Source organism: Pterocles gutturalis, unplaced genomic scaffold, assembly GCF_000699245.1.
Source record: "Pterocles gutturalis isolate BGI_N339 unplaced genomic scaffold, ASM69924v1 scaffold4859, whole genome shotgun sequence".
Taxonomy (NCBI): domain Eukaryota; kingdom Metazoa; phylum Chordata; class Aves; order Pterocliformes; family Pteroclidae; genus Pterocles; species Pterocles gutturalis.
The window spans coordinates 2529-27634 of NW_010130428.1; the positions used below are offsets into that span (position 1 = coordinate 2529).

The following is a 25106-nucleotide window of genomic DNA, read 5'->3' on the forward strand; positions in this document are numbered from 1 at the left end:
TACGGAGTTGCAGCTCTTTTCTGTGAGCTCCAGGTGCCCGAGGACTTGGAAGAAGTGAGAGGCAAAGTTAATGAGGTGAGAAGGAAAGCAGAAGGGAAACAGATCAAACCGAAACATCTGCAGGGCACGGGCACCTGCGTGAAGTCGGGAAATGCAGTTTTTATAATTTGTCTTCTCTGCAGAAAAAAAAAAAGAGGGGAAGGAGGGGGAAATCTGGAGAGGAGGAAGGGAGAGATGAGTAGTTGAAGATTTGGGCTTGACTTAAGATTTATCTTTTTTTTTTTTTTTTTTTTTTTTCCCTTCTTCCCAAGCTGTTACACAAACCTTTCGGAGAGGGAGGAAAAAAAAAAAGTGAAGCGGAGAATGAAGTCTTGCCATGTGCAGGGTTAAATGGAAACACACAATCAGACCATAACTCAGGGTGTAATTCAAGCCATACGGTTTGTCTGTCTGTCGACTCCGAAAGGTTCTGTCAAGGCTGGGCGAGGGGAGGGGACTGAGAGGGGATAATCCCAACTTTTTCATGATTCATAAACCACTCCTTTGCAATTGGGATAATAGATCTCTCTCTCTCCCCGTCTCGCTAAACGTCAGGGTTAACCGTCGCTCGTGCACTTTCTTTCTCTACTTTCAGGTTGTTCATCTCGGAGGAGGAGCAACACCCAAACTGCAGGGAAGTAACGGCGTGCAGAAAATTAGGAAGACTCCTGCTTTTTTTCTTTTGGAGAGGCTGATTTCCTACGGCAAATAGGGGGAAAATGAAGCCGAGTCCACGATTTTTCTTCGCTGGTTTTCTCTCTTTGATTCTGCAGACGGGGATTTGCTATGGGATCAAATGGATGTAAGTACCTGCCTATCTCTCTGCATTTTTTTTTTCCAAGTCTTTGTAGGCATTGCTGGTCTCTTACCCTTTTTTTTCTTTTTTCTTTTTTTTTTTTTTTTTTGTGACTGCTATTTCAGGCACACTGTAAAGCCATTTGAAGAGCAGCAAGCCCTGCATTTCTCTGAGTATTCATTGATTTCAAGTGTGTGTACTAGGGGCTTGTGCTAACAATACGTCTCCCTCTCCTTTACAAAATATGCATGATTTAGGCTCGTGGATTTTTTTTTTCTTCTCCTCATTGATACCAAAGGAAAGGCACACACTTGAAGGCTCACATGAGACACTTAAATGAAGTTTCTAGCGTTAGCTCCTGCCACGCTGGGAAATTCTCCCACCGGGACCGTTGGTCATGCTGAGTAGGGGCTGAGAGCAGGAGGGACGGCAGCTGAGATAATGCCACCAATCTCCAACCACAGGGGATGCTTGACAGATAACATGGGGGGTTTTTTTTGTGGACCTTTTAACCTTTGGATTTTGTGAAGGGTGTTAAAAAGGAGGCGGGGGTGGTGGGGGAGGAGGGTGAAGAAATACCAGGGAGTGTGGTCAAGTCTGGATCGAGTTTCCTCGGAGGTAATGTCACTGCAAACAAAGTGAAAACATCGCTATCTCATTTCTTTGCTTAAGCAAGCAATCAATTAGTTGCTTACTGCAAAATAAACAAACCCCTCCGACACCCATCTGGTTCCAGGTCCTTGATGAGGGATCTGTCTTTTCTACCCTGGTTTGAAGCTGTGCACAAAATAAATAAAGAGATGTGGGCTGGCCTCCGATAAGCATCTTCCATTAAAAAAAAAGACACAATGAGATGCAACGCTGTTGATGTTGAGTAGGGTAGAGGCGAGGTGAGGATCTTGGGGTTAGGTGCAGGAAACTGAGACAAGAGGTTCCTGGTTTTTTCCTCCTGTGCTGTCTAATTCCCAATCCACTGTCCCAATTGTTGTCATTTGAGGCTCTCCCCATAGAATCACAGAATGGTTTGGGTTGGAAGGGACCTTAAAGATCATCTAGTTCCAACCCCCCTGCCATGCTGCCTTTTATAAAGGCTCTCTTCAATTTAGACATCTTCAGGTTAGATGTCTTGTAGACAGTATTTTCCCTGCCCTGCATGCAGTCATGGGGAAGAGGACCTTCCAGATGCCGATTCACCCTCTCCAAAGAGCCATCCAACAGAAATGTCAAGAGATGCCCTCTGGAGATGCCATGGACTGTAGGGAGCTGGTGGAGACCACACATCCACCTTCTCTATGCACAAAGAGAAGCAGGGTGAATCCCTCTCCAGGGTGTTTAAATGGCCAGGTGGGAGGAATAGTCACCTACTTTAGGGCATCTTTCATTTGCTGTCTCCATATACTAAGGACCACCTTGGAAGTAGAGGAGAGTCAGGATCGGATTTGCTCTTCGTCATCTTGGCTTTACACCTTGTAGCAGTCACTACAGCTAAATTACATAGCCCAGCTATTTTTTTCACAGAATCATGGAACGGTTTGGGTTGGAAGGGACCATAGAGATCATTTGGCTCCACCCCCCCTGCATGGGCAGAGACACCTTCCACTAGACCAGGTTGCTCAAAGCCAAGCTTTTTTTTCTGCCTTTTTCTGCCATCTTCCTTGGGTGTTTAGGCTCTCAGCTCTGCATTTATCCAGCACCTTGCCCAGGGTGGGCCTCTCCTCTCTGCAGGAGGAACGTGCCCATGGGCTGGCAGAGCCTGGACTTGCTTGCAACCTTTATTTCTATGCAGCGTAGAAGTAAAGCTGTTTTGTGGCACCCTGATTCGGCAAGACACGTATGTACAGACCCATGACAGTGTGGAGGGGATTGCTTATAGGCTTGGCATTAGGGTCCTGCTTAAGCAAGATGGTAAATCCCCAGTGGGTTCCTCCGAAGGGCAGGAGTGAGATGAGCTTCAGAATGAACCTGCTAGCGTGGTGAGAAGCCATAGACACACACACACACACAAAAAAAAAAAAAGGCTGGAAGGCAGGGCAAGGTGCCTAATAGCTTTGCTGACAAAAGCAGCCTTTTGGCCGGGAAGTGGTTAAGCTGTGAGGGTTGCTTTTGGGGATGGGGTTGGAGGAAAGACTCTGTTGCTGCTCCTCCCCTTCCCAGCAGACATATCCCCCCTATCGAAAAGTGAGTGGGGAAGATGAAAGCTGGGATTAAAGTGGCATTTGAAGCACGAACTGCATCCAGATGTGCAGCCGGGGCTCCCCTCACACCTGTTTAAAACCTGGCGGAGACCTGCACGCCCTGTCCCAGGGCACTGCGCGCAACTGGGGTGCTGCCAGCTGGGATTTCACAAAATTGTGGTTTTGTTTGGTTAGGTTCTTTTTTTTTTTTTTTTTTTTTTCATTTTTTCCTCCATTCCTCACCCTTGTCTTCCTATGGAAACATGGGCCTGTTTCCCCCCCTCATCACTCTCTTTTCCCATCCATCCTTGGGGCTCGGGGACCATCCTTGGAAATCGCGTGGGTAAACTCTTGGCGAACGCAGGTTGATGCTATAGAATATCAAGTAATATCTCGGAGCTGCAATTCCACCCCAAACCCTTCCCTTTCATGCTTGTGAATGGATGGGGAAAAAAAAAAAAAAAAAAGGATGGGATGAAGAGGGAGGAAAGTGCTAGGAGATGTTTTCAGTCGTGGGCTTGTCTCAGCGGTCTGCTCGCTGTGCCGTTGTTGTAGGCACGGTGCCAGAGGCAAGCTTCAAAGAGGATTTGGGAGGGGAGGGGAAAGATAAGGAGGTGGGTTTTGCCAGCCTGGTGGGTTGGGTTTGCAATGCCTGAGGAACAGGGAGCGACTGATATGAAAGGCGATAGGAAATTCAGTTTTGATTCAGAGTGTGATGTAATTGCAGGAGGAAGGGGAGAAGAAAAACACACTTCTCAGCCCTTTAGGACTTCCCTGGAACACAAATATCCCCTCCAATTTAGTAAAAGCAGAGAGAAGGTAAAAGGGAGCTATTTGCTTTGTTTTATTTGGCTGATTTTTTACGAGTTCTGTGGTCCGGATCCCCAGCTGCTGTAAATTGGCACCATGCCCTTCCCTGCCACAGAGCTGTGCACTGCTGAGCATCCAGCGTGATGCGTGGATGGTCAGCATCTCGTAAACCTGCTCTTGCTGCTGGAGAAACTTCTTATTTTGGCCTTTTCCATCCAAACTCCAGGGAGCTGCTCAGGTGTAAAGTCAGGGTATGGACAGATCTTTGCAGGATCAGGGCTGCCATGGAGAGGCAGCCTTTCCATTCAATGCACTTGAGTCTTATTTTTGCATGCTGTGTTTTTCCAAACACTTTTCCATCCTTAGAGCAGGGTTGGGTTTTTTTGCATCCCTTTGTGGTCCTTAGTGCTTGTTTTGCATCACAGTGGCTGGGGAGCCAAGGCAGCTATTGGTTTTGATGGGAGATGTCTTAGGGCCAGTGCACATAGGAACTCTTATTGCCTTACCCCTCTGCTTTTGCTCCCCCTTTAGCTTTCCTAGGGGGGCTAGGGGTTGGCCAAGCAGGTTGCTGAAGCAACTTCTTTGAGTCGAGACGAAAAATAGATGAGCACTAGAGGGAGCTGCAGCCAGATGTGCATCCGCAGAGGTCTGCAGATGTTGGGATGTCCGGGAACAGGGTGGCTTTTGAGGCACTTCTGCCTCCCAAAGTGTTGGCATCTCCTCTCCCGGGGGCCTAGAGGACTGTCCCTCTGTGTTGAGCGTCACCCTCAATGCAAGAGTGGTTGCAAAGAAGCCAAATGCTGCAAGTTTGGGTTTTTTTTTTTGTGTGGCTTCCAGGATCAGCTCAGGACAGCAAGTGGTGGCATGAGGAATCCCATAATTTCTAGGTGGATCTCAGTCACTTTGGGAAGTCCTTGCCCATTCCTGTTATGGTGTCCTGGACATGCCCCATGCCCTCTGGAGCCATCCCTAGCTGAGCACCGTCCCCAGTGACATGGTCAGCTTTACTACACAATTCCCATGGTTAAATCACAGCCCTTCAGGAACAAAAGAAGGATTTTGGGATGTCCCCCAAACTCTTCATCCTCAAGCAGTGCCATAGCATTTGTGCAGCCAGCAGAAAGCAGGGGAGAAAATGGAAAGATTTTTCTGCTTTCCCGGCAGCTCCTGCTTCTCTCCTTCAACTGGGAAGGGGGGGACTGGGACATGGGGGCACGGGCGCCTGCGAGGGTACCGTCTGCCTGGCAAGGGGGCTGCTAGATGAGCTGCTGTGAAGGGACTGCAGGACGGGGATGGTGGGAGAGGAGGGGGCTGGGGGCAAGGAGAGGAGAGGGGGGGACACACAAGGGCTTTGAAGTTTGCTCTTCACTCTGTAGGCAGCTTGGGAAAACTTGACAAAGCTCCACCAGCCTTCCTCGGCGCTCGGTGAGCCAACTCGACGCTGGCATCGACTTCAGTCAAGCTTGGGCTGGAAGTCAATGGCCTTGTGCCCACGACTGCCAGCGCTGGATTTGGCACCGTATCTGAAAGCAGCTCTTATTTTAAGCTTTTACTTTAGGGGTGGGTTGGTTGTTTTTTTTTTCCCTACTCCTCTCCCTCTTCCTCTTTTTTTTTTTTTTTTTTTTTTTTTGCACAAGCAATTTGCTTTTACTTAGATACTGTATAAATCCAGCTTCTCCGTTTTGAAAAGGCTTTGCAGAACCAGTGGAAGCATTTACCAGGGGACGTGGTGGCTTTGCCAGTGCTTGTGGTCCCCAGACCAGGACTGATGCAGGGTAGGGTGGCAGGGGCACGAACTGCCTCTGACTACCACGAGCTTGAGCAAGGTTATTGTAACAGTCCTGTGAGCCTTTTCCAGCTGAAGACCTGAGAAAATGATGCTCCTGCAGATTAAAATCCTTCAATGAGACTGAATGCAAAAAAACCCCCAAAAAACCAAAAAAACAAAGCAAAAACCAAACCAAAACTAATTGCTGCCTCTCTTTATTAACGCTTATCGCACACTTTGCTCTCCACAGATGTGTAATTTTGTTTAAATCTTTTTGTTTTGTCAAAATCTCTGGAAGATTAAGGGGTTTAAGTGTAGACATAAAAATGAGACTGCCTTCACAGAAAGCCAAGCAGACAATTTGGAGCAGAAGTTCATGGTGTCACCAACAGTCCCTCTGTGAGACCTTCTTTGGTCACATCACACAAGGGACAATGGGGAGATGCCCTCCAGAGAGAGCCCACCTCAGAGACAAGACCCTTCCACCCTTTAAGGGTGTTTTAAAGGTCATCAATGCTGCACCACTTCATTCAAGGAGTTTTTCTCCTTTTGGTTTGACCAAGAGCAGTGTCCTATGCACGGTGGTCCTTGTAAACCAACCTGTGCATGGCTTTCATTGATGTCAGCTCAGGTCTGAAGGTAATTCTCCCAAGCTGCTGCTCCTATGAATAGTCTTCTCATGGAGCCCAGATCTACAGGAATGGGCACATATCTCTCAAAGGACCCAACACTGTAGAGCATTCATGTTTTCAAATGAATTTATTAACTGCCTGAGATAATTAAAAGAGTAAACGAAAGTCATGATCCATCCGTGCATCATATTTCCTCTGTAATTACGTTTATGGTTTGCTGTCAGTCCCCATAACTTCAATTGAAAGCCCTCCTATGCTATATATAAAGCAGGAGATGTTTGGTTTGGGGCCTGTTTATTTAAAGGGATGGGTCAAATATGTATATTTAAAAAAAAACAAACCCAAAACAACCATCCCTCAGTTGTCCTCAGCTTTCTGGAGAATGAAAGATGGGGCAGGAGACTCAAGGGAGGGGAGCACAATGTTAGCAGGAGGAAATGGTGAAAAGCAGCTTTTATGGGATGGCTGCAGGTAAAATCCCCGCTTGCTGCCTCTTGGATGAAGAGTGTGAGTCCAAAGAGAAGTACTTCTCAGGGATTTTTTTACCAGATTGAGGACTAAAGGTTGTTTTCTCCTGGAAGCTGCTTTATTCAGGCTGGCTGTTTCCCCTCCCAGTGCTGGTGGTCAATGGAGACTGGGTGGAGATGGGGTAAAGACCCACCACCAAATCCCACCATGGACAAGACTCTTCTAGGGGAAGATTATTTCCTTTCCACTGCCCAAAATGGACTTTGTTCCCCAACAATGTCCTTTGCAGGCAGTGGGCATCCCTCCCTGGAGCTGCCAGGATTTGGGGAGCAGGGAGGGTTGGTGCCTTTCCATGGGGAGGGCTGGAAGCGACAAAGGGTGGAGAAGACATTTCTGAGTGTAGGACAGAGCCTGAGCAAACCTGGGCTGTCAGGGCACGGACTAGATGACCTAATAAGCCTCTCACATTCCTGATCTGTGATTTATAAATGCACTTTTCGGTCTCGGCAAGTGACTCCAGTAAGTGTGAGTTTTCTTTTCCATCTCCATTACCCTTTTACTTTTTCCTCCCGACGCTTGGAGATGTTTCCAATTATAGGTTCTCACAAGCAAAGGCATGAAGTTCAGGTCTGGGAGATGTTCAGAAAACACCTTCCTGTGCCTTTCATTTTTATTCTTGGCGGGCTCGCTGGAGCTCAGCTCGTTCAACACGAAACAGCCATTGCTGCCATTTACTGAGTTGTCCCCTACGGGGCCATGGTCCTTCTTCTCTCGACCGTCTGGCAGATATTTTTCCCTCTTCCATGAAGCAAATTTCTTTCTTCTCGCATTATAAATCCACTTCTCTAATGGTGATCATTTCAGGACATTTGTAACAATCTTGTTGTATCACGTCCCCCTTTTTCACAACCAGGATGGTCTCAGTCTGAATTAAGCTCTCATCCCAAATTGAAGGTGGTTATTTCTGTGGGTCCCGATTGATCTACAATGCTGAGATGCAAGTGCCTCAATGTAGGCTTCCAGGTCCTTTAAGGATGCCCAAGACCTCTATACAGAGTTAGAAAATGTGGTGCAGGACCACATGCATCCTTCTGGAAGGCCAGGTGAAACATCAAGGCCGCTGAATTGTCACTTGGTACCTCCAATTAGAAAACTGAGCTGGTGCCCCATCGTACAGCATCTCTCAGAGACCTGGAGGATTCCTTGTTTGCCTGGAGATAATTTTGTCTGCCTCACCCTGCCTTCTTATTTTGCTGCTGGGATGTACTGTGCTGGAGTATTTATCATTTTTACTCTATTAGTGACGAGCTGCTTTGGCCTCTTGCCTGATTTGCATTTCAGCCCATTCCTGAGAGTTGCTGATAGGCTTTCTGGAATAAGTTTTCACAGGTTTCTGGTGCCAAGTGCTGAATGTTGGACACATCTCACCCAGCTCTGTGCTCATACAGTCCAGATGTCTGCATCTGAGCTCGGTGCCTGGGTTGCCTCTATAGCCAGTGCAGAAAATGAGCAGTTCTAGGGCATGAGTCATTTTATCCTACTGTAGACCTCAAAAGCACATAGGGCTAATTGCTCCCTAGATTTGGCTTTTTCTTTTCATGGGCTGAAGAAGGACCCTGAAGGACTACCATGAGGTCTGCATTGTAGAGGTTTGTAGACAGGTGACATTCATCCCAAGACTCATGCCTTCAAAGACATGATATATCTGAGATACTTGAGCACCCAGAATATCAACCAGGAGGTTTTGTCTCTACCAACTCAGGTCCAGCATTGGTTCACATCTGAGACAGGGTGAGTCACCTTCTGGAGGTGCCCCTCTCCAGACAGGGAGCGTTGCATGAGCAACAGCGTGCAAGGGACAGAGATGAACTAGAGGGCAGAGTTTCGGATGATTAAATACTCCACTTTTTCCTTTCCCTTGAAATTCATTGGCCAAAACTTCTGTTCGCTGTATATTTAATGTCCCTCTTTAAATATATGTATGATGTATATATTTACATAGCTAGCAGAGTGGTGGTTTCCCTTCCAAGATCGCCGCTGATTATCTAGCATCAGAAATGCCAAACTCCAGCCGCCGGGGAATTTGTCAGTGCAGACCTACTCAGCTCTAGCAAGGATCGTAGCTCTTCCCTGTTGGAAGAGCAGTTGGGGTTAGCAGCTATGTGCAGCCTGGAGAGAGCTCCAACATACACAGCAGCTGGTTCAAGCCAACCTTGAGGGAGCTGGTGGAACATAGATGTGTTTTCCTGAAAACTGGAGATCAGAGCTAAAACTCCCGATCTTGGTTAGGGCTCAATTTTAGCTCCGTTTCCATCTCATTTAACTTCTGAAGGACGTGGATGTTACAGTAATAAAGTGAAATGCGCCCAGAAATGTGTCTGCTAATAAGCCAAGCTAACCAAGATGGCTTAGGATGAAACTGAAAGGCAATGCGTTTAACAAGGAGAGAAGGAAATATGTGTTAAGGCAGTTGTGTTGCCAGGATCAGGTGCCAGTTACTGATGCAGCCAGCCAGAAAGTTGTTTTATGAGAATGAATAACATTTATGACTGCCCTAAGCAGGTCATAAAGATACAAAGAGAGTTACACACCAGGCTGCTGCTGATCACTCTTGAGAAAGAAGAGCCCAGTGCTGTACGATACACGGCAGCATGTCCTTTTCCCTTTCTTACCTGGAAATGTTGGCAACAGCACGCTAGAAGAACCAATGGGGTCTTTGGGGTAGTGTTGGTTTCTGGAAGTGTTCAAGGCCAGGCTGGATGAGCTTTGGCTTTGAGCATCCTGGGCTAGTGGGAGGTGTCCCTGCCCATGGCAGGGCGGATGGAAGGAGATGATCTTTAAGGTCCCTTCCAACCCAAACCATTCTGTGATTCTATGATTCTGTATGTGCCAGTGCTAGTGGATCCCTTCTCATCTTTGACCATGTTACTCTCTTTGTACGTGCTCCCATTGTGCTTCTGCACTACGTTTTTGGAGACTAGAGAAACAAACTAAGTGTAATAGTGATGGAATTTGTGGAGGCCCTTGGCGTTAACTCTAAGGGAAAGCATCTGTTTTGCAAACTTGGTGGCTTTTCCCTAGGCCTGGCAGGGGATTTTCTCCATAATTAATTACATGACATTTAGCATAATCCTTAGAGAGTGTGTGAGACAGATGCTGAATGCAAAACACTGATAACACCAGCTTCACTTTTTTTTTTTTTTTTTTTTTTTTTTCGGTCTGAATACCACAGTCCCGGAAGATCCAGCTTTCTGTTATCGGGGAACTGATGGGTCATTTTTCACTCTGTTGGGAGGTCCATCCTCTTAATTCTTCAGCAAAAAAACCCTTCCCATAAGGATTTACACATTCAGTCAACTTGGAATATGCCCCAGGATCTTTTTCCAGGCTCCTCTAGATGATGGAGAGAAATGTGCACTTCTAGAGGGTGTTTCTTCCCACCTACCTTAAACACCTACTTTAGGTGAGATAAATCACCCTTTATAGTTGTCCATCTTTCTCACCAGCTTAAACTAAGCCCCTGTTTACAGGTAGCTAAAATTAAGTTGGATGAACACAGACCAAAGCATGCCCTGTACTGGAGGTAGCAGAGAAATTAATATTGGCCTGAAGATTAACTTTTGCAGGTTTTAATGCCTTTTTGCATGTGCTTGTCTCCTCAGAGCTCTGTCCAAGACTCCTTCGGCTTTGGCCCTGAATCAAACCCAGCACTGCAAGCAGCTCGAAGGCTTGGTGGTTTCCCAGGTGCAGCTGTGCCGCAGCAACCTGGAGCTAATGCAGACCATCATCCAGGCGGCACGGGAAGTGATAAAGACCTGCCGCAAAACTTTCTCAGACATGCGGTGGAACTGCTCTTCCATTGAGCTGGCTCCTAACTACCTGTTGGACTTAGAGAGAGGTAAATAACACTGCTGGCTGACCTGCGAACAGGAGTGAGTAGAGTCATCCAGCGTTGTGCGTATGCACGCTGGGGCTGGGAAGGGTTGTTCTGCCGGGGGGGACGTGAAGATGGTGCGAGGGCTGGAGCAGCTCCCGTGCGAGGACAGGCTGAGAGAGTTGGGGGTGTGCAGCCTGGAGAAGAGAAGGCTCCGGGGAGACCTTCCAGCACCTCCCAGTGCTGAAAGGGGGCTACAGGAGAGATGGGGGGGCTCTGGGTCAGGGGGTGCAGGGACAGGCCGAGGCGGAAGGGGTTGAAGCTGCAAGAGGGGAGATGGAGATGAGATGTGAGGAAGAAATGTTTTCCTGTGCGGGGGGTGAGGCAGTGGCCCAGGGTGCCCAGAGAAGCTGTGGATGCCCCATCCCTGGAGGGGTTCAAGGCCAGGCTGGATGAGGCTTTGGGCAACCTGGGCTAGTGGGAGGTGTCCCTGCCCATGGCAGGGGGGTTGGAACTGGATGGGCTTTAAGGTGCCTTCCAGCCCAAACCATTCTGTGATTCTATGACACTGAGAGACTACATAGCCTGGTTGTCCTGTTCTTTGAGACTGTGTTCATCATTATGGTGCCAGTCATGCCCAGGAGCTCTTGAGTCCAAGACCTGGTCTCCGACAGTTCTTACAAAGGATGCCACCACTCTGGTCTGCTCATCTCTTTAGGAATTAAGGTGTGCTTCCTTACAGCCATGGAGCTGATGTTCAGGGCATGCAGACTTGCCAAGCAGCATATGCTACTTAAGGTTCAGAGCATCCTTGCCTACTCATGCTGCAGCTCTATGGCCTCCCACCACCTCCTCCAGCTCCAGGGATGCCAGCTGCGTGACCTGCTGGCAAGCAGCATCCAGCACAGGGGCAAAATAAGGTGTCCCTGCCCATGGCAGGGGGTTGGAACTGGATGATCTTTAAGGTCCTTTCTGACCCTAACCATTCTGTGATTCTATGAAAAGGAGGCAGGAGAATCCATGGGGGACTTCTTTATGTACTCCAAGAGCAGATCACACCACAATGGACAAGTTGCATAAGTCCATGTGCCTCTTTGCCCTGCTGGGATGTTGCCTCATGTTGAAGAGCTCACATAGGAGACGTATTCCAAGCTGGTGATGCTGTGGGAGGTCTCAGGTGCAGTGAATTGGTGTGTTTGCTGTTCTGTGGGGTACAGATTGTGTGGGTGTCTTTTTGGGGAATCTTCATCTGTCCCAGGAAGCTGAGATGGAGTTCTTGTCTCTTCCAGGCACAAGGGAGTCAGCATTTGTGTATGCGCTTTCTGCTGCTGCCATCAGCCACACCATTGCCAGAGCCTGCACCACCGGGGACCTCCCTGGCTGTTCCTGTGGTCCCATCCCAGGTGAGACACCTGGACCTGGGTATCGATGGGGAGGATGTGCAGACAACCTCAACTATGGTCTTATCATGGGGTCCAAATTTTCAGATGCTCCCATGAAGATGAAAAAATCAGGATCACAAGCCAATAAACTGATGCATCTGCACAACAGTGAAGTAGGGAGACAGGTAACAAATCCACGAGAGTTATTGTAATTGTACAATCCTCTGTAGTGGCTGGTCGCTCTGTGAGGTTCAGCTTCTCTATCAGCTAGCGAAAGGAGCAGGTTTCTCCCAGATTGCTCTGAACTCCTTTGGCCTGCTGAAGACCGTGGCTATATAACGCCTGCTGGGACTCAGGAGGTCCTGGATTCTGTTATCAGCCCTATATAACCATGGGTGGGATGTCTCATTGCCACCCTTTCCCCAGCCAAGGATGACTCTGGCTTGCTTACCCCAGGAGGTGTGGTGGGCATGGGTCCCATCGTGCTCTGCCAAGGGCGTTGCACAGGATAAGTGCTGTTGTAAGCGCGGAGGATTATCATCTGCCAGACACATCCAGCAGCAGCTGCCTCACAGCCGTCCCTGCAGCCAGGTTGGGCTGATTTTTCCTTTTCAAACTGCTTCACTAGTGATTATTCCCATACCTGGCAGAAGCTGCTTTTAACAGCTTGCATCTAGCGAAGAGATAACGCTTACCATGCACAGATCTTGGTGTGCGCCAAGGTGCAAATCCTCGCTGAAGCCCTCCATGCAGCTGGAGAAATGGGTGGGGGACTGTAAAGCTGACCCCTGCACCCACCTCTGGGACTGCAGTGGTTCCCTGGGCTGGTCCTACCACACAGCTTAGTCCTTCCAGGGCTGCCTGTTCTTGGGTGCTGGAGCAGATAAAACTTGGAGCATGTTGAGCTCATTGGCAGCTGACTGTGCAGCTGTGAGCTGAACTCACCTTTGCAGAGCACAACCATGCTGAACTGGCCTCCCCTGGGTGTTTTTCTCTACCATTCCCACTCTATTTTTTTAAAAATTTATTTTCATAATGTCTTGAGTTTTTGTTTTCATTGCAATGGTCAAAGTTTTGTATGGGACGTGGTGTTGCCATGGCTAGTGCATTCACCCCTTCCTGGCAGCATCCTGCCATGTCCTACAGAAATGAGGGTAGTGCAGAACCAAAAAGGCTCTTTTTGGCCCTATGGCCAGCAGAAAGGCAGGGTGAGGGTGCCCTGAATTCATCAGAGCCTTGACATCTCTGTTACCCAAGGCTGCTGGAGGCAAAAATAGATGTTTGTTAATTATCTATTTATGGATTGCTTTGATTTGCAGCTCCTTAGGAATCTAGAGGGTGGAAATGCAGCCCTGTGTAGATATCTGATCAAAAACTCAAAATACTCTTCTGTCTGCTGGCTGCAAAGGTCCCTCGGTGAAAGTAGTCCTGGGCTGATGGGGATCACCGAGGAGCTGTGGGATCTCATTCCCTTTGCACAGTGGCTACTCTAGAGTGACTGTGCAGAAATCACAGCAGCAGCCCTTTTCTATAGCAGTCCCTGCTAAGAAAGTGCCTTTTTTAGCAAGCTTGTGGGATGTTTGGAGGTTAGAGAAGGGCGTTTCCTAACTCCTGCATTCCTTTTTGCAGGTCTTGAAAGCCTCTCTTGAAATGAAATGTAAGTGCCATGGAGTTTCTGGGTCATGCTCTATCAAGACCTGTTGGAAAGGCCTTCAAGAGCTGCGAGACATTGCATTGGACCTCAAAAACAAGTATTTGTCAGCCACCAAGGTCGTTCACCGGCCCATGGGCACACGCAAATACCTTGTGCCAAAGGATATTGATATCAGGCCGGTGAAAGAGACAGAGCTGATTTACCTGCAGAGCTCGCCCGATTTCTGCATGAAGAATGAAAAAGTGGGGTCGCACGGCACCCAGGACAGGTGAGGGTTTCTGCAGCAGGTGCTGACTGCTCTCTGAGCTCCAAAGGGGGAAGGGGAAGAGGGGAACTTGTAGGAATAAGAGGCAAATAACTGGGGAGGTAGCACATGTATGCAGGTAAAGGACATCTCCAACATGGTCCGTAGATGCCTAAGCCTACTAGTGGTGGCTGTGGCCAAGACAGGGCTGAAAACACCTTTTGTGTTATACAGGCAGGCACAAGATACCTTTTGAAATCTCCCAGGCAGCTCACCTCTGCAGGAACTTGTAACGATCAAGCAGCTGCTTTATACTGTGTTGAGTCTCTCCAAGTCATTTGTTGCAGTCACTGCTGGTGCGATGAGTTGTTACTCTTCCATAAGGCTCTAACTAGGCAAGGGTTAACCCAATTAGGACCTGTGCTCCCAGGCAGCCTTTAAAAATCCCTGTAAACTACAAAGGTGAATTTTTAGGATTTTTCTTCCACTGCATTTTAAAAATCCACATGTGTTCATAATGCTCATGTCTCTGCAGAGGAATTCCTTCATCCCACTATAAGGCCATCCTACCCAAACCTCCCCTGGGCACAGTGCTGTCCCTTTCACAGGCAGCAGACGTGCCTGTCTCTTCCCAGGAACTGTGTCATTCCCTTCAAGATGAGCAAATTCCGTGTTTCTGCAGCCTAAACATCTCTAGGTTGTCAGCAGACCCTTCGACAGCCAAAGAATTGCGTACTTCCAGAATTTTGCAGAATTTCCAGATTTTTTGTTAGGTGGCTGCGATGGCTGGATTTCAAGCTGCCTTGTTAGTTGCTATCTGCTGGCTTGGCTTTCTTGAGATAATAATTCTCATAATTCTTCTTTGCGCTTTGTGTTACTTTGTGGTGGAGACCCTTTTGTGGGCTGTCTTCATTATAATTCTTGTTGGACGTAGTTGCCTTTCCATTGTGTGTTGAGAAATTCAATGGAGTGAAGGTTTTACTGTGACAGAAATGAAGTAAGTGATGCAAATTCAGAAAAGATGCCTCCTCTTTGGATACCTTTCATTTGTATGAAGTGTTTCACAAGGGGACTTTAGAAGGTATCCTTTGGCAATGGCTATTTAACCCATAACCACAACTCAGTAGACAATATATCAGCATTTAACTGGCGGAGCTGGTCAGGAGATGATGACAGTCGAGCGAGACAAGTGTGTCCTTTCTGTCCTCTGATGTTTTGTGGCAGTTACAGCTTTGTATCCTTCATGAGGACCAAAGTCGGACTCCTCTACAGCAGTGCTTTTCTGGCAGATCTGAGGTGGGAACACCAAGCTGATGTTCATTGCTGGTCCAGAGGTGGACCAGTAATTAACAAGTGAAGAAGTTTGTGGGTCACTGAGGGTCGTAAGGAAAAAGCAGGTGTCGAAACTGCTTTCTGAGGGAAAATGTCATTTGAGTGGAAGCGATGTTTTTGTGGATTTGTATGGGTTTTGACAAATTTGTGTCTTGAAAAAAAATGTCTTTGTTGTGTCATTCTGTTCTGCAATGAAAAAAAAATGTGGAGGTTATTTGGAAGTTAGTTTTATAGGAATTGCATGACATCAACAGGTTGTGTCAAAAACAAACTGGATCCATTATGGATTTGCCGAGTAAAACATTTTCCATGAGCTACAATCCTTTCAAGGGGGAGGGAGGCATGACTTCTTCTTCATCTAATTTCATTTTGCAGCAGATTTTGCCTTTTTATCCCAGCTAGGGATGAAAAGTATGTCAAGGTCTTGAATGATTTTTTTTTTTCTTCCGAGGATAGGAAAATGTGTATTGCAGGCATCCGTTTATCCCGAGCTGGGCGACAGCAGTGATTGTGAGCCTGCCAGGCGAGGGTCCATGGGATGTGAGATTGAGTGAGGATTTAGAGGACCGAGATATTAAGGCAGGAGAGGATGACTTTCAAAAGGAACCTGTCAAGAAATATTCCTTATTCTCAGATGTACAAGACGGTGATGCCTGTGGGAGGGGAGGAGAGCGAGATAGTCCTGTGTTGAGCTGCAGGCATCTCTCAAGCCAAGTTTTAAGGTCATGTGTAGTTGCACTCATTTTCGTTGCAATCCATCTGCCAGCTCTTGAGAAGATGCCTGGTGTCTCAAAATTGGCACGTGTAAGCTGTAGCAGCCCCTTTTCTGCATTAAATTAGCAGAAGAAATCAGTGCACATGATGTGTTTGCAGATTGGTCTGTTCTTCCCAGGGGGAGAGGGGAAAAGGAGGGGAGCTTCCCAAAACCTCCTCCTCCCATGGATGCTTTTTTTCTCTTTTCAATTTTTCTCAGGGAGAGGATGTTTAAATGTATTTTAAACGCAGTGGCTGTGTTCCAGCCAGCCGTGGGTTTGCAGAGATAGTGGCTAATGACAGGGATGAGGGAGAAGAAACACAAAAGGGATGCTGTTAGAGAGGGCAGGGAAAAACGTGGTTCATGCTTACTCTGCAAAGATGTGAAAACACGCTGCATGGAAATAGACCAAGCAGGTTTTTATTTTATAAGTCAAATCCCGGAGGCATCTTAACATTTTATCCTTGTGCACATCAAAATTTTTCTGGGAGGAGATCCCATTGTTTCCTACTAGGCTAATTTTTAAGGTCTTTTATGGCAAATGCAATCAAAAGGGGATTTTTCGTGGTGGTCCCTCAGTTGATTTTTTTTCTCTTCTCATCTTCCATCACCTGCTTATTCTCTCTCTGTCTTTTTTCTGGCCACGAACGTGGGTGCAGAGATCAGCAGACCCCTCTCACCACGCTGCAGAAGATCTTGATCTGAGCAGCTCCAGCATCTTTCCAGCCCTGCTTTCTGCCTCCAAAGGGGTGCAGAGAGGAAGGGACCCCATTAAAAATCCTTTTTCCTGTTACTGTCTTAAAAAAATGCAGATTGCTGCATTTTCCTTACAAAAAATGAGTAGTTTTGCATCATATGGAGAAAAAGTCCTTTCCCTCCTCCCACTCCCCCAGGTCCGGTGCTCACTCAGAGCATGCTGGAAGCTGGACGGAGGTTGATGGCTCAGTCGCAACACCTCGGATGTATTGGGTTTCAGAGGATGCTGTAGGGAACAATCCTGCACAGGCAGGTGGGTGGAAGGGATAATCTAATCAGTGGCTTCCATCTCTCTAATTATCCCTCGCCTTATGTGGACTTATTGTGTGTTTTTCAGGCAGGAAAGGGAATTGAATTACCTTGTAGTGGAGACGCGTGAAAATCAACCCAGAAAACAAGCAGCCAGTGACTCAGATGCCTTTCAGAGCTCTTCGCTGAAAGGATTTCAAAACCTTATTTTGAACAAGCCTGAGATGTTTTCTAAGACACCTTGGCTTTTCTAAGTTTCATGTCGGAATTAGAAATGGTTTGGAAATCTGCATGCCTCCAAGCGCTTGGGGTGTATCCAGATTTCAAAGCCAAGGAACTGAACCCAAACCTGAGATTTGGAGCCTCTTTGAAGTGCTCAAAATCTGATTAAGGAGCTGAGTTTTGCAACCGTTGTCCAAGGCTCCTGCAAACGGGCTTGCTGCAGCTGCAGCCCTCATCGACTCCAGACAAACTCTGTGTGCTTATATGCCACTATCACACTTCCATAGCCAATAAAAAATGGTCTGGAGAAAAAAAAAAAATCTAAAGAAGCTGATCTGTGGAGCACCAAGTGGCTTGTACAACTTTCAATACGACAAATTAACTACTGGGAAAAAAAGTGTATGTTCCCATTTTGGAGATTTCTTGGAGAGAAGCACCCTATAACTCTCTTTTAAAAAGGTAGTTCAGTTTCTCCTGCCTGAAAAATTCTTTTTCAACTTTGAGTAAATGACAAATAAAAGCAGATCATGAAATTGTGATCTCTTTTGTGAGAAAAGAAGCAAAAATATTAACCTTCTTTATCAGTAGGGTGCAATGTATCACATTTCAAAGACTGTTTAAGGTCCCTTAAGGAATCCAAGGGAAGGGAAATTCTGCCATGCATGCGAAAGCCTCCAGCTCCTGAAGCCTTGCAGAGATAACCGAGCTGTTTATTACTGATCTTTCCCAGAGTAGTCTTGGAGCCAAGCTAATGCTGCTCCCTCCCTTGTGAAGATGGGAATGAGCTTTCTTATGCTGCAGAAAACGAGCTGCGACCTTGCGCTGCAGCTGATCTGGGTTGATGGGCCACCCCTCCTGAGCTGAATCACTTTGGCAATGCGCGTGGCCGTTCTTTGGTGGTTGTTCCTTGCTCACATAATTTGTTCTTTTCTGCTAAAAAAAAAATACTAGTCTTAAACATCTCCCAAGGGATCTTAGGCTGGTATGTTTTGTATGTTGGGTAGGAACATGCATGAAGTTATCTGAGTGAGCATCTGCTTCTCGGTGGTGACTGCAAAGACTTAGTGGTTGGTGGGTAACTCTTTGGCATCTTGGTAGTTTCTGTCACTCAGTGAGGGCACAAGAAGAAATATGATGGACTTTGGCTTTGACTTAAGCTGAAAGAGGGTAGACTTAGATGAGATCTGAGGAAGAAATGTTTTCCTGTGCGGGGGGTGAGGCAGTGGCCCAGGTTGCCCAGAGAAGCTGTGGATGCCCCATCCCTGGAGGGGTTCAAGGCCAGGCTGGATGAGGCTTTGGGCAACCTGGGCTAGTGGGAGGTGTCCCTGCCCATGGCAGGGGGTTGGAACTGGATGGGCTTTAAGGTCCCTTCCAACCTCAACCATTCTGTGATTCTATGATTCCATGGCTTGGTTATAATGTGTATGATGATTTAGTAATTTTTGGAACCATTATCTGAAGTGCCACCCTTTTTGCATGGGATCCAACAAATGATGAATAATGAATAGCAAATAATTCTTCTGTCAGTGCCCCAGAAATTTAAACTGAAGGAAATTCAGGAAAATAGCAGCTTTCTGTTCCTCCCACCTGCAGTGGAGGAACCTTCCCAGGGCAACCTGCCTGTAGCTGGTGCCCATTTCAGCAGCTGGTCCAGCCGTGCTTCCTTGGGCTTTTTCTCAGTTCAGCCCTGAGGAAGTTTGAATCCTCCCCACTTTGAGAGACCTTGATTTGACCATAAAGTTCCCTGAACAGATTTGTGAATAATACATTTATTGGTGAAAAGAGTAAATTTGTAGTGGATAGTGAATTCAGGGGATAAAAAGTGCAGCCAGCTCTCCTAAATGTACTTGGTCCCTCTGCATCAAAACAGTGTTGGAGTTAGTGAACATCAGTGTTGGGAATGACTTTCTGTGGAACCTGATCTTTTTAGGAGCGAGACTGAACTGAGACCATCTGGGCTGTTACTAAGACATTTGTCTACTCTGATCTTAAAAACAGTTGCCCTAAACAACCTGTTCCAGGGCTTAACTACCCACAGAGTTATATTTTTCTTAATCTAAATTTACTTCTTTCTTTTTGTTTTTTGTAAATCAAGCTGATAATTTATTGTCCTCTTTCCTCTGCATATAAAGGACATTTCTTCTCTCTGCTTTTTGCAATGTTCTTTTATAGATGGGAAGACAGCTCTTCTTACCAACTTCTCTAAATCAGTTCCTTCAACCTTTTCTATTTTCTGAACTGCTCCTCTGACTCTCCTGGGAACATTCCCACATTTATCTGGATCTTTCTCAAAGTGTGTTGCTTACTTTGCATTTTAATCCACTCTCACAAAATGCTCTCAGCTCCTTTTGCTCCAGCGTTATCCACGAATTTTTAAGCTCACTCCCTGCTCCTCGTTAATGAAAATACAGGCTGGTTCCAGGGTCTCCCTTGACATCTCCTCGCTGACATGTGCTATTGATAACTCTCTCTTGTACAGTTGTTCAGTGTCAGTCTCTAGTTGTTCCTTGTGGGTGAGAAAGCAATTTAAAAGTAGTTAAGATCCTGCCTTCAAAATGTTGTATAAAGTTATCCACTTTGATGTATTTTTAGCTAATATCCATTGTGCTACATACCTCCTGGGGAATTTGAATTTTTTTTTCTCTTCTTTTATATATTGCTGTATGACTTGACATTGCCAGAGCAAGGGGCACTAAAGAAATGAATAGGAATTTGATTTAAAAGAGAAAAAATTGTATTACTTCTTTACGCAACAGTGCTGTCTTCTGGGACTTGTAGCTGCTGGAGTTCATGGAGGCAGATGCTTTCCCTGAGATCAGAAAGGGATGAGACAAACCCATAGCCAAGATGCCCACAAGGGGATACTGGGATGTTTAGGCAGGAACATCCCTTCTATCATCCCTAATGTGACAGCCCAGGTGCTGGTGGTCTGTGAGGAAAAGGACTACAGAAAGTGGCTGTATTTGTGTTTTCCTCGCTAAACAACATCTCCCACAGCCAATGGGAGATCACAGAATCACTGAATCGTTAAGGTTTGAAAAGACCTCAAGGATCCTCCAGTCCAACCATCAACCCAACACCACCCAACCCACTAACCCTGTTGCTGGGATGAGAATGAATTTTCTAATGTACTTATAAGCAGCTTCCACTTATCAGTAGGACTGATGGAGTGAAGTCCGAGTGGACATCTGACCCATCCCTGTCCTCATATGTCATTATTTTGGGTGACACAGCACAGAGTTGGCCTCACTTTGGCTCTCAGATGCCATCTGGGCAACCAAAAAAAATCTATCCTGTTATCTGATAATGGGACACAAGTGATTAAGTGTGATGTGGCACCGGAACAGGTTGCCCAAAGAAGCTGTGGATGTCCCATCCCTGGAGGGGTTCAAGGCCAGGCTGGATGAGGCTTTGGGCAACCTGGGCTAGTGGGAGGTGTCCCTGTCCATGGCAGGGGGGTGGAACTGGATGATCTTTAAGGTCCCTTCCAACCCAAACCCTTCTGTGATTCTATTATCTCCCCAAAGCTTTTAAAGTCCCCCAGGAGGTAACTCTGAGATGGCTGAGCCTCTCCATCTGGGGAAAAACTCTTAGAAGTGATGATATGTCCTTCACCATCTCTGCTGAGGAGCCACCCCCGCGATGAGGCTGTTTGTGCTCAGGGAGCGATGTACTGCAACATTGCTGCAAATGAGGGCTGGAAGGGGGAGATTTTGGACAGGCATAGAGTGGGATTTGTCCAGTCAGCAGGGCTGACCTCCTCCCTTCTTGCATAAAGAAGGAAAAAGCACTGTGACAATGCAAACGCCTGTTCCTGAGCCAGGACCTTGGCTGGGATTACGGCCGAAGCATCGTTTTTCACCACTCTTCCAAGTGCTTCTAGAGGTTACGGTGTTGTGTTAAGATGCAATCGCCTGCCTTCGTATTTTCTCTCCGAGCCTCAGGAGGAGGGCATTTCTCGGAGCTGCTTGGAATCATGCTGGATCAGGCCCAAAACAAATGAGATTGAACTTAACCCATCAGCGGGGAGCGTGATGAGATTGCAGCCGCGGGCTCTGAAAGCAGATGCTCGGGGGCAGCTTCTGTGGGTGAACTCTGGTCTTGGGGCTCCCTTCTCTTCCCCCACTTGCTTATTGTTTGTATAGATACAGCTGAGAAACTACCTCTGTTTCAGCTTGTTTAAAGAAAAATAAAGATAACTCACCCAAGCCTATGCTTTAAAACAGAAAATAAAATTGCTGGTTGGTGGTATTGTCAGGGAAGTTTTCTAGAGGCATGTTTAGGTTCAGGATGGAGTCTGAAGCTTTGTTCTTGGCCCTTTAACCCATCGATCCAGAATGTCCCTGTTCCTTTATCCAAAACTGAGGGAAACTTTGAGGTTTTAAAAAATATTTCCTTTTTTTTTTCTTTCTTTATTTCAGGCTGGGTGGGATGGGGACAGATATGGAAAGGTGTATTTCCTAGTAGATTCACCTTTTTTTGGCCAACCACAGGGGTGGGTGCAAGGAAAGGGAGATTCCCAGGTCTCAATACAGCAGGTGGAAGAGTTTTGCTCTCTGTCTGAATGGTGTAAATTTAACTGTTGGGTGCCTTGTACCTTTGGGGAGTGAATGTTCTCGGTGGTGAACTGGTGTCAGAGTGAACCGATGTTCTTTTTCTTGGCTGTTTTATTGAGCTCTCAGCACCATGTGGCACGGGTGCACTGCGCATCCATCACCATCCTTCTGCAGACTCCCCATCCTCCCCAGGTGAACCTCCGGGCAACAACCTTTCCATCCACCGGTAAAGCTGAGTAGGGTTGTCAAATACCCTCCCCTCTTCTAATGTCAACACGCCTATATTTGAACCTTTGCTCTGAATATTTAATGCATTTACTAATACATTTATGAGGAGTCATTGGGAGGTTTCCTGGTGGAGGGGGCCCTGCTCACAGGGGCGGTAACATCGCCTTTGGTTCAGCGTTAGGCAAACACGCTCAGTGTGGTTGCAGACTTCGGCTTCGGGTAAAGGCTTTCAAAGGTTTGTAAATATTTACACACACTCCCAAATGAGGGGGAGCAAGGGGGGGAGCTTTAGAGACTGAACCTGGAGAGGAATGCGAGTCAGAAATAACAAACAGGAGGCCCGCCTGAGTCAGAATAAAATAAGGGAAGAACAAGAACAAAATCTCAACACCTCATTAATCCCATAACTTCTCCTAAAGCATTACCTCATGAGGAATTCCTATAAATCTCATGGATTTGTTTTCATCTATTAATGGAGTCGGCTCAAGAGTCCGATTCATGCTCCACTCTCCTTTCCCTGCCCCAAACCAGCCTTAGAGTGTTTCTGTCCAAAATAGCCACACAGAATAAGATTTAGGAGGGACGTCAGCAGTTCCCCCCACTCTCCAAACTTACAGTAGTTTCAAGACTCAACATCAAGTTCACTGCCCCATGGTGTTGGGTACATAATGAGATCTGTTACCCTGCAGCCCTCGTGCCCAGCCAAACATCTGAGCAAACATGAACACTTCCACTTGGGCTATTTTTACAGCCCATGGAGAAATGGCATCTCTACGACATGGTTCATCTCATCCAAAAGTCAACACCTGTAATGGTGTCACGTCCAGTGACCCAACTTGGAGTATTTTAGGAGAATGGGATAGCTGGTTTTTGAGAACAGCTGGGGATCCGTGATCAATAGATCAATGAAGGAGATTCCCCAATTCATGGGTTACTTCTGAAAACCTTAAGCCAGCTGCTTGCAAGCAGACAAAGTCAGGGAACCCCACACAATGGCCAACTTATCTCAATGAGTCTGGCTTTAATTAAAAGCAGAAGCAAAACAAGCAGTGGAAGTCCGTGTGATATTTGGCGACTTGTCATCCTACACGGCGCTCCTGCCGTGCTGCCTGCTCCTGGGTCAGGACTCGGGGTGGTATAGGGCCAGCTCCCTGTCTGCTTGTGTGGTGCTGGGGGACACTCAGAGGAGAAATTGCAGAGTCCATCCCTGCTAGTTTCGGTTATGATTTCCCTGATAGGGTCAGGGCTGGATTGTGGTTATAACAGCCTGCTCAGGAGCTTTCCCAGCCTGGGATCATTGGCACAGAGCCTGTGCAAATACTCCATGGCTGCAGGGTTCCTCCGCCATCCTTTTCAGGTTAGGTAGTGTTGGGCAAATGCTGCTGTTTGTTCTTTAGGGTCTCATATTCTTCCAGCTCCGTTCAGACAGCTTTGGAGCCTGCCTGGGAAAACAGATTGGTAGGGATTGTGAGTTTTTGGGTTGGTGGAGGTATCACCGATAGCTTTGCTCTTTTCCTGCCTGCCCTGGCTGACAGAGAGCCCGAACACTGCTGAGCCTGAACTGAGAGTCAGAACAGGAGTTTAATGCTATTTTGGGTGTCAGAGCAGGTGATGCAAGTGCAATCCTGGGCATCGGAGCAGGGGATGTAAGTGCAGCCCTGGGACTCCCCCTGCATCCCTTGCAGGTGCAGGGGGCTGCTTGGCTGGGTGCTCACCCCTGCCACATGCTTGCTGCAGCTGAGATGCAACTGTGCTGGCTTCACCCAGCGCCTTGCACAGCTGTCAAGCCCCAGCACCATCACAGGACACTGGTTTGGAAAGCCAGAGAAGCTGTGGATGCCCCATCCCTGGAGGGGTTCAAGGCCAGGCTGGATGAGGCTTTGGGCAACCTGGGCTAGTGGGAGGTGTCCCTGCTCATGGCAGGGGGGTGGAATGAGATGAACTTTAAGGTTCCTTCCAACCCAAACCATTCTGTGATTCTTTGATTCTATGATTTGTTCTTGCTCATCACATTTCCTTTCTTCCAGACAATGCAACAAGACGTCCAACGGGAGTGACAGCTGTGACTTGATGTGCTGTGGGAGAGGCTACAACCCCTACATGGACAAAGTGGTGGAGCGATGCCACTGCAAGTACCACTGGTGCTGCTACGTGACCTGTAAAAAGTGTGAGAGGACTGTCGAGAGATATGTGTGCAAATGAAAAGCTCTTTGCCCAGGAGCTGAGACGCCAGCGGCAGCCCAGCACTATTCAGAGAAGAGAAAACATTTCCCCGACTAGACGCCGTTTATCTTGTAAAGACACAGACTTGAAGAAAGATGGTAGGAGGAAAAAAAGCAATCAGACCAGTAAAAATAAGACCCTTTAAAAAAACCCAAAGCAAACCACCCGCAAATGTTTCCTGCCACCAATAAAACGCTCTCTGAGAAGACAAAAAAACTCATTTGGGATGGTATATTCTTCCAAAATATTTCCTATGGTTGCCAGTGATGTCCAGCCGTCAAGTGCCTTAGTATTTTGAGAAACAAAAGTAGAAACTTTCCCTGGGGAAGAAAAGTAACTCTTGTTTGAAAATAACTAAGCTCACATCTGCCTATGACTTCTAGCACAGGTATTGAGTCTGCATTAGGACCATCCCAGAGAGGAAGACACTCTAACTTTCCAGCAATAACTGCCTTTGTTGCCAAAGACTTAATTTTTAGCATGGAAGCATCCACTCCAGACGATAAAGGTGGAAAGATTTCACGTCAATCCCCTGAAATGAACAACTCATTTTAACCTTTCTTTTACACAGGTCTGCAACTTCGAAGTTACTCCTGCAGGAAAAGCTGTCCATGATTTTTCCAGGCTGGACGGGGTTTCAAATTCATCCCTTCAAAAACCCCCATGGGATCCTGCAGGCAGTGAGAATAGGGTAGCCGGAGAAGGGCTTTATGGGGTCCATGAGATTGTAGTGGAGCTGTTAGGATAAAATAACAAAGTGAAGTCAAAGTCCAGTGGGAAAATTAAAAAGAAAAGCTCCTGCTTTCTTTCTCTCTTGCCCTTTGGGTGCGATGCCCTTAGTCATCGATGCTCTGCTGCGTTGAGCCATCAAGTCCTTAGGGAAATATGTCGCTGCCTCTTTCCCCTCCAGCAAAACTATTGAAACAGCCCCAAGAAACTGCAGAG

At 47.1% G+C, this 25106-nt stretch overlaps 1 protein-coding gene across 1 annotated transcript; it reads left to right on the plus strand.

Annotated features, from left to right (window-relative positions):
* Positions 1-699: 699 nt before the first annotated feature.
* Positions 700-24810, plus strand: WNT11 (wingless-type MMTV integration site family, member 11). The gene is made up of 5 exons (XM_010080209.1): positions 700-841; positions 10350-10585; positions 11851-12128; positions 13573-13865; positions 23966-24810. The coding sequence occupies exons 1-5, from the start codon at positions 759-761 to the stop codon at positions 24138-24140; spliced, it is 1065 nt and encodes a 354-aa protein (XP_010078511.1). The 5' UTR covers positions 700-758; the 3' UTR covers positions 24141-24810.
* The last annotated feature ends 296 nt before the right edge of the window (positions 24811-25106 follow it).

Coding starts and splice junctions, on each gene's coding strand:
- WNT11 (XM_010080209.1), top strand. CDS start 759: ATGAAGCCGAGTCCACGATTTTTCTTCGCTGGTTTTCTCTCTTTGATT. Junction 842..10,349: donor TGCTATGGGATCAAATGGAT/GTAAGTACCTGC, acceptor TTGTCTCCTCAG/AGCTCTGTCCAAGACTCCTT. Junction 12,129..13,572: donor ACAGTGAAGTAGGGAGACAG/GTAACAAATCCA, acceptor TCCTTTTTGCAG/GTCTTGAAAGCCTCTCTTGA.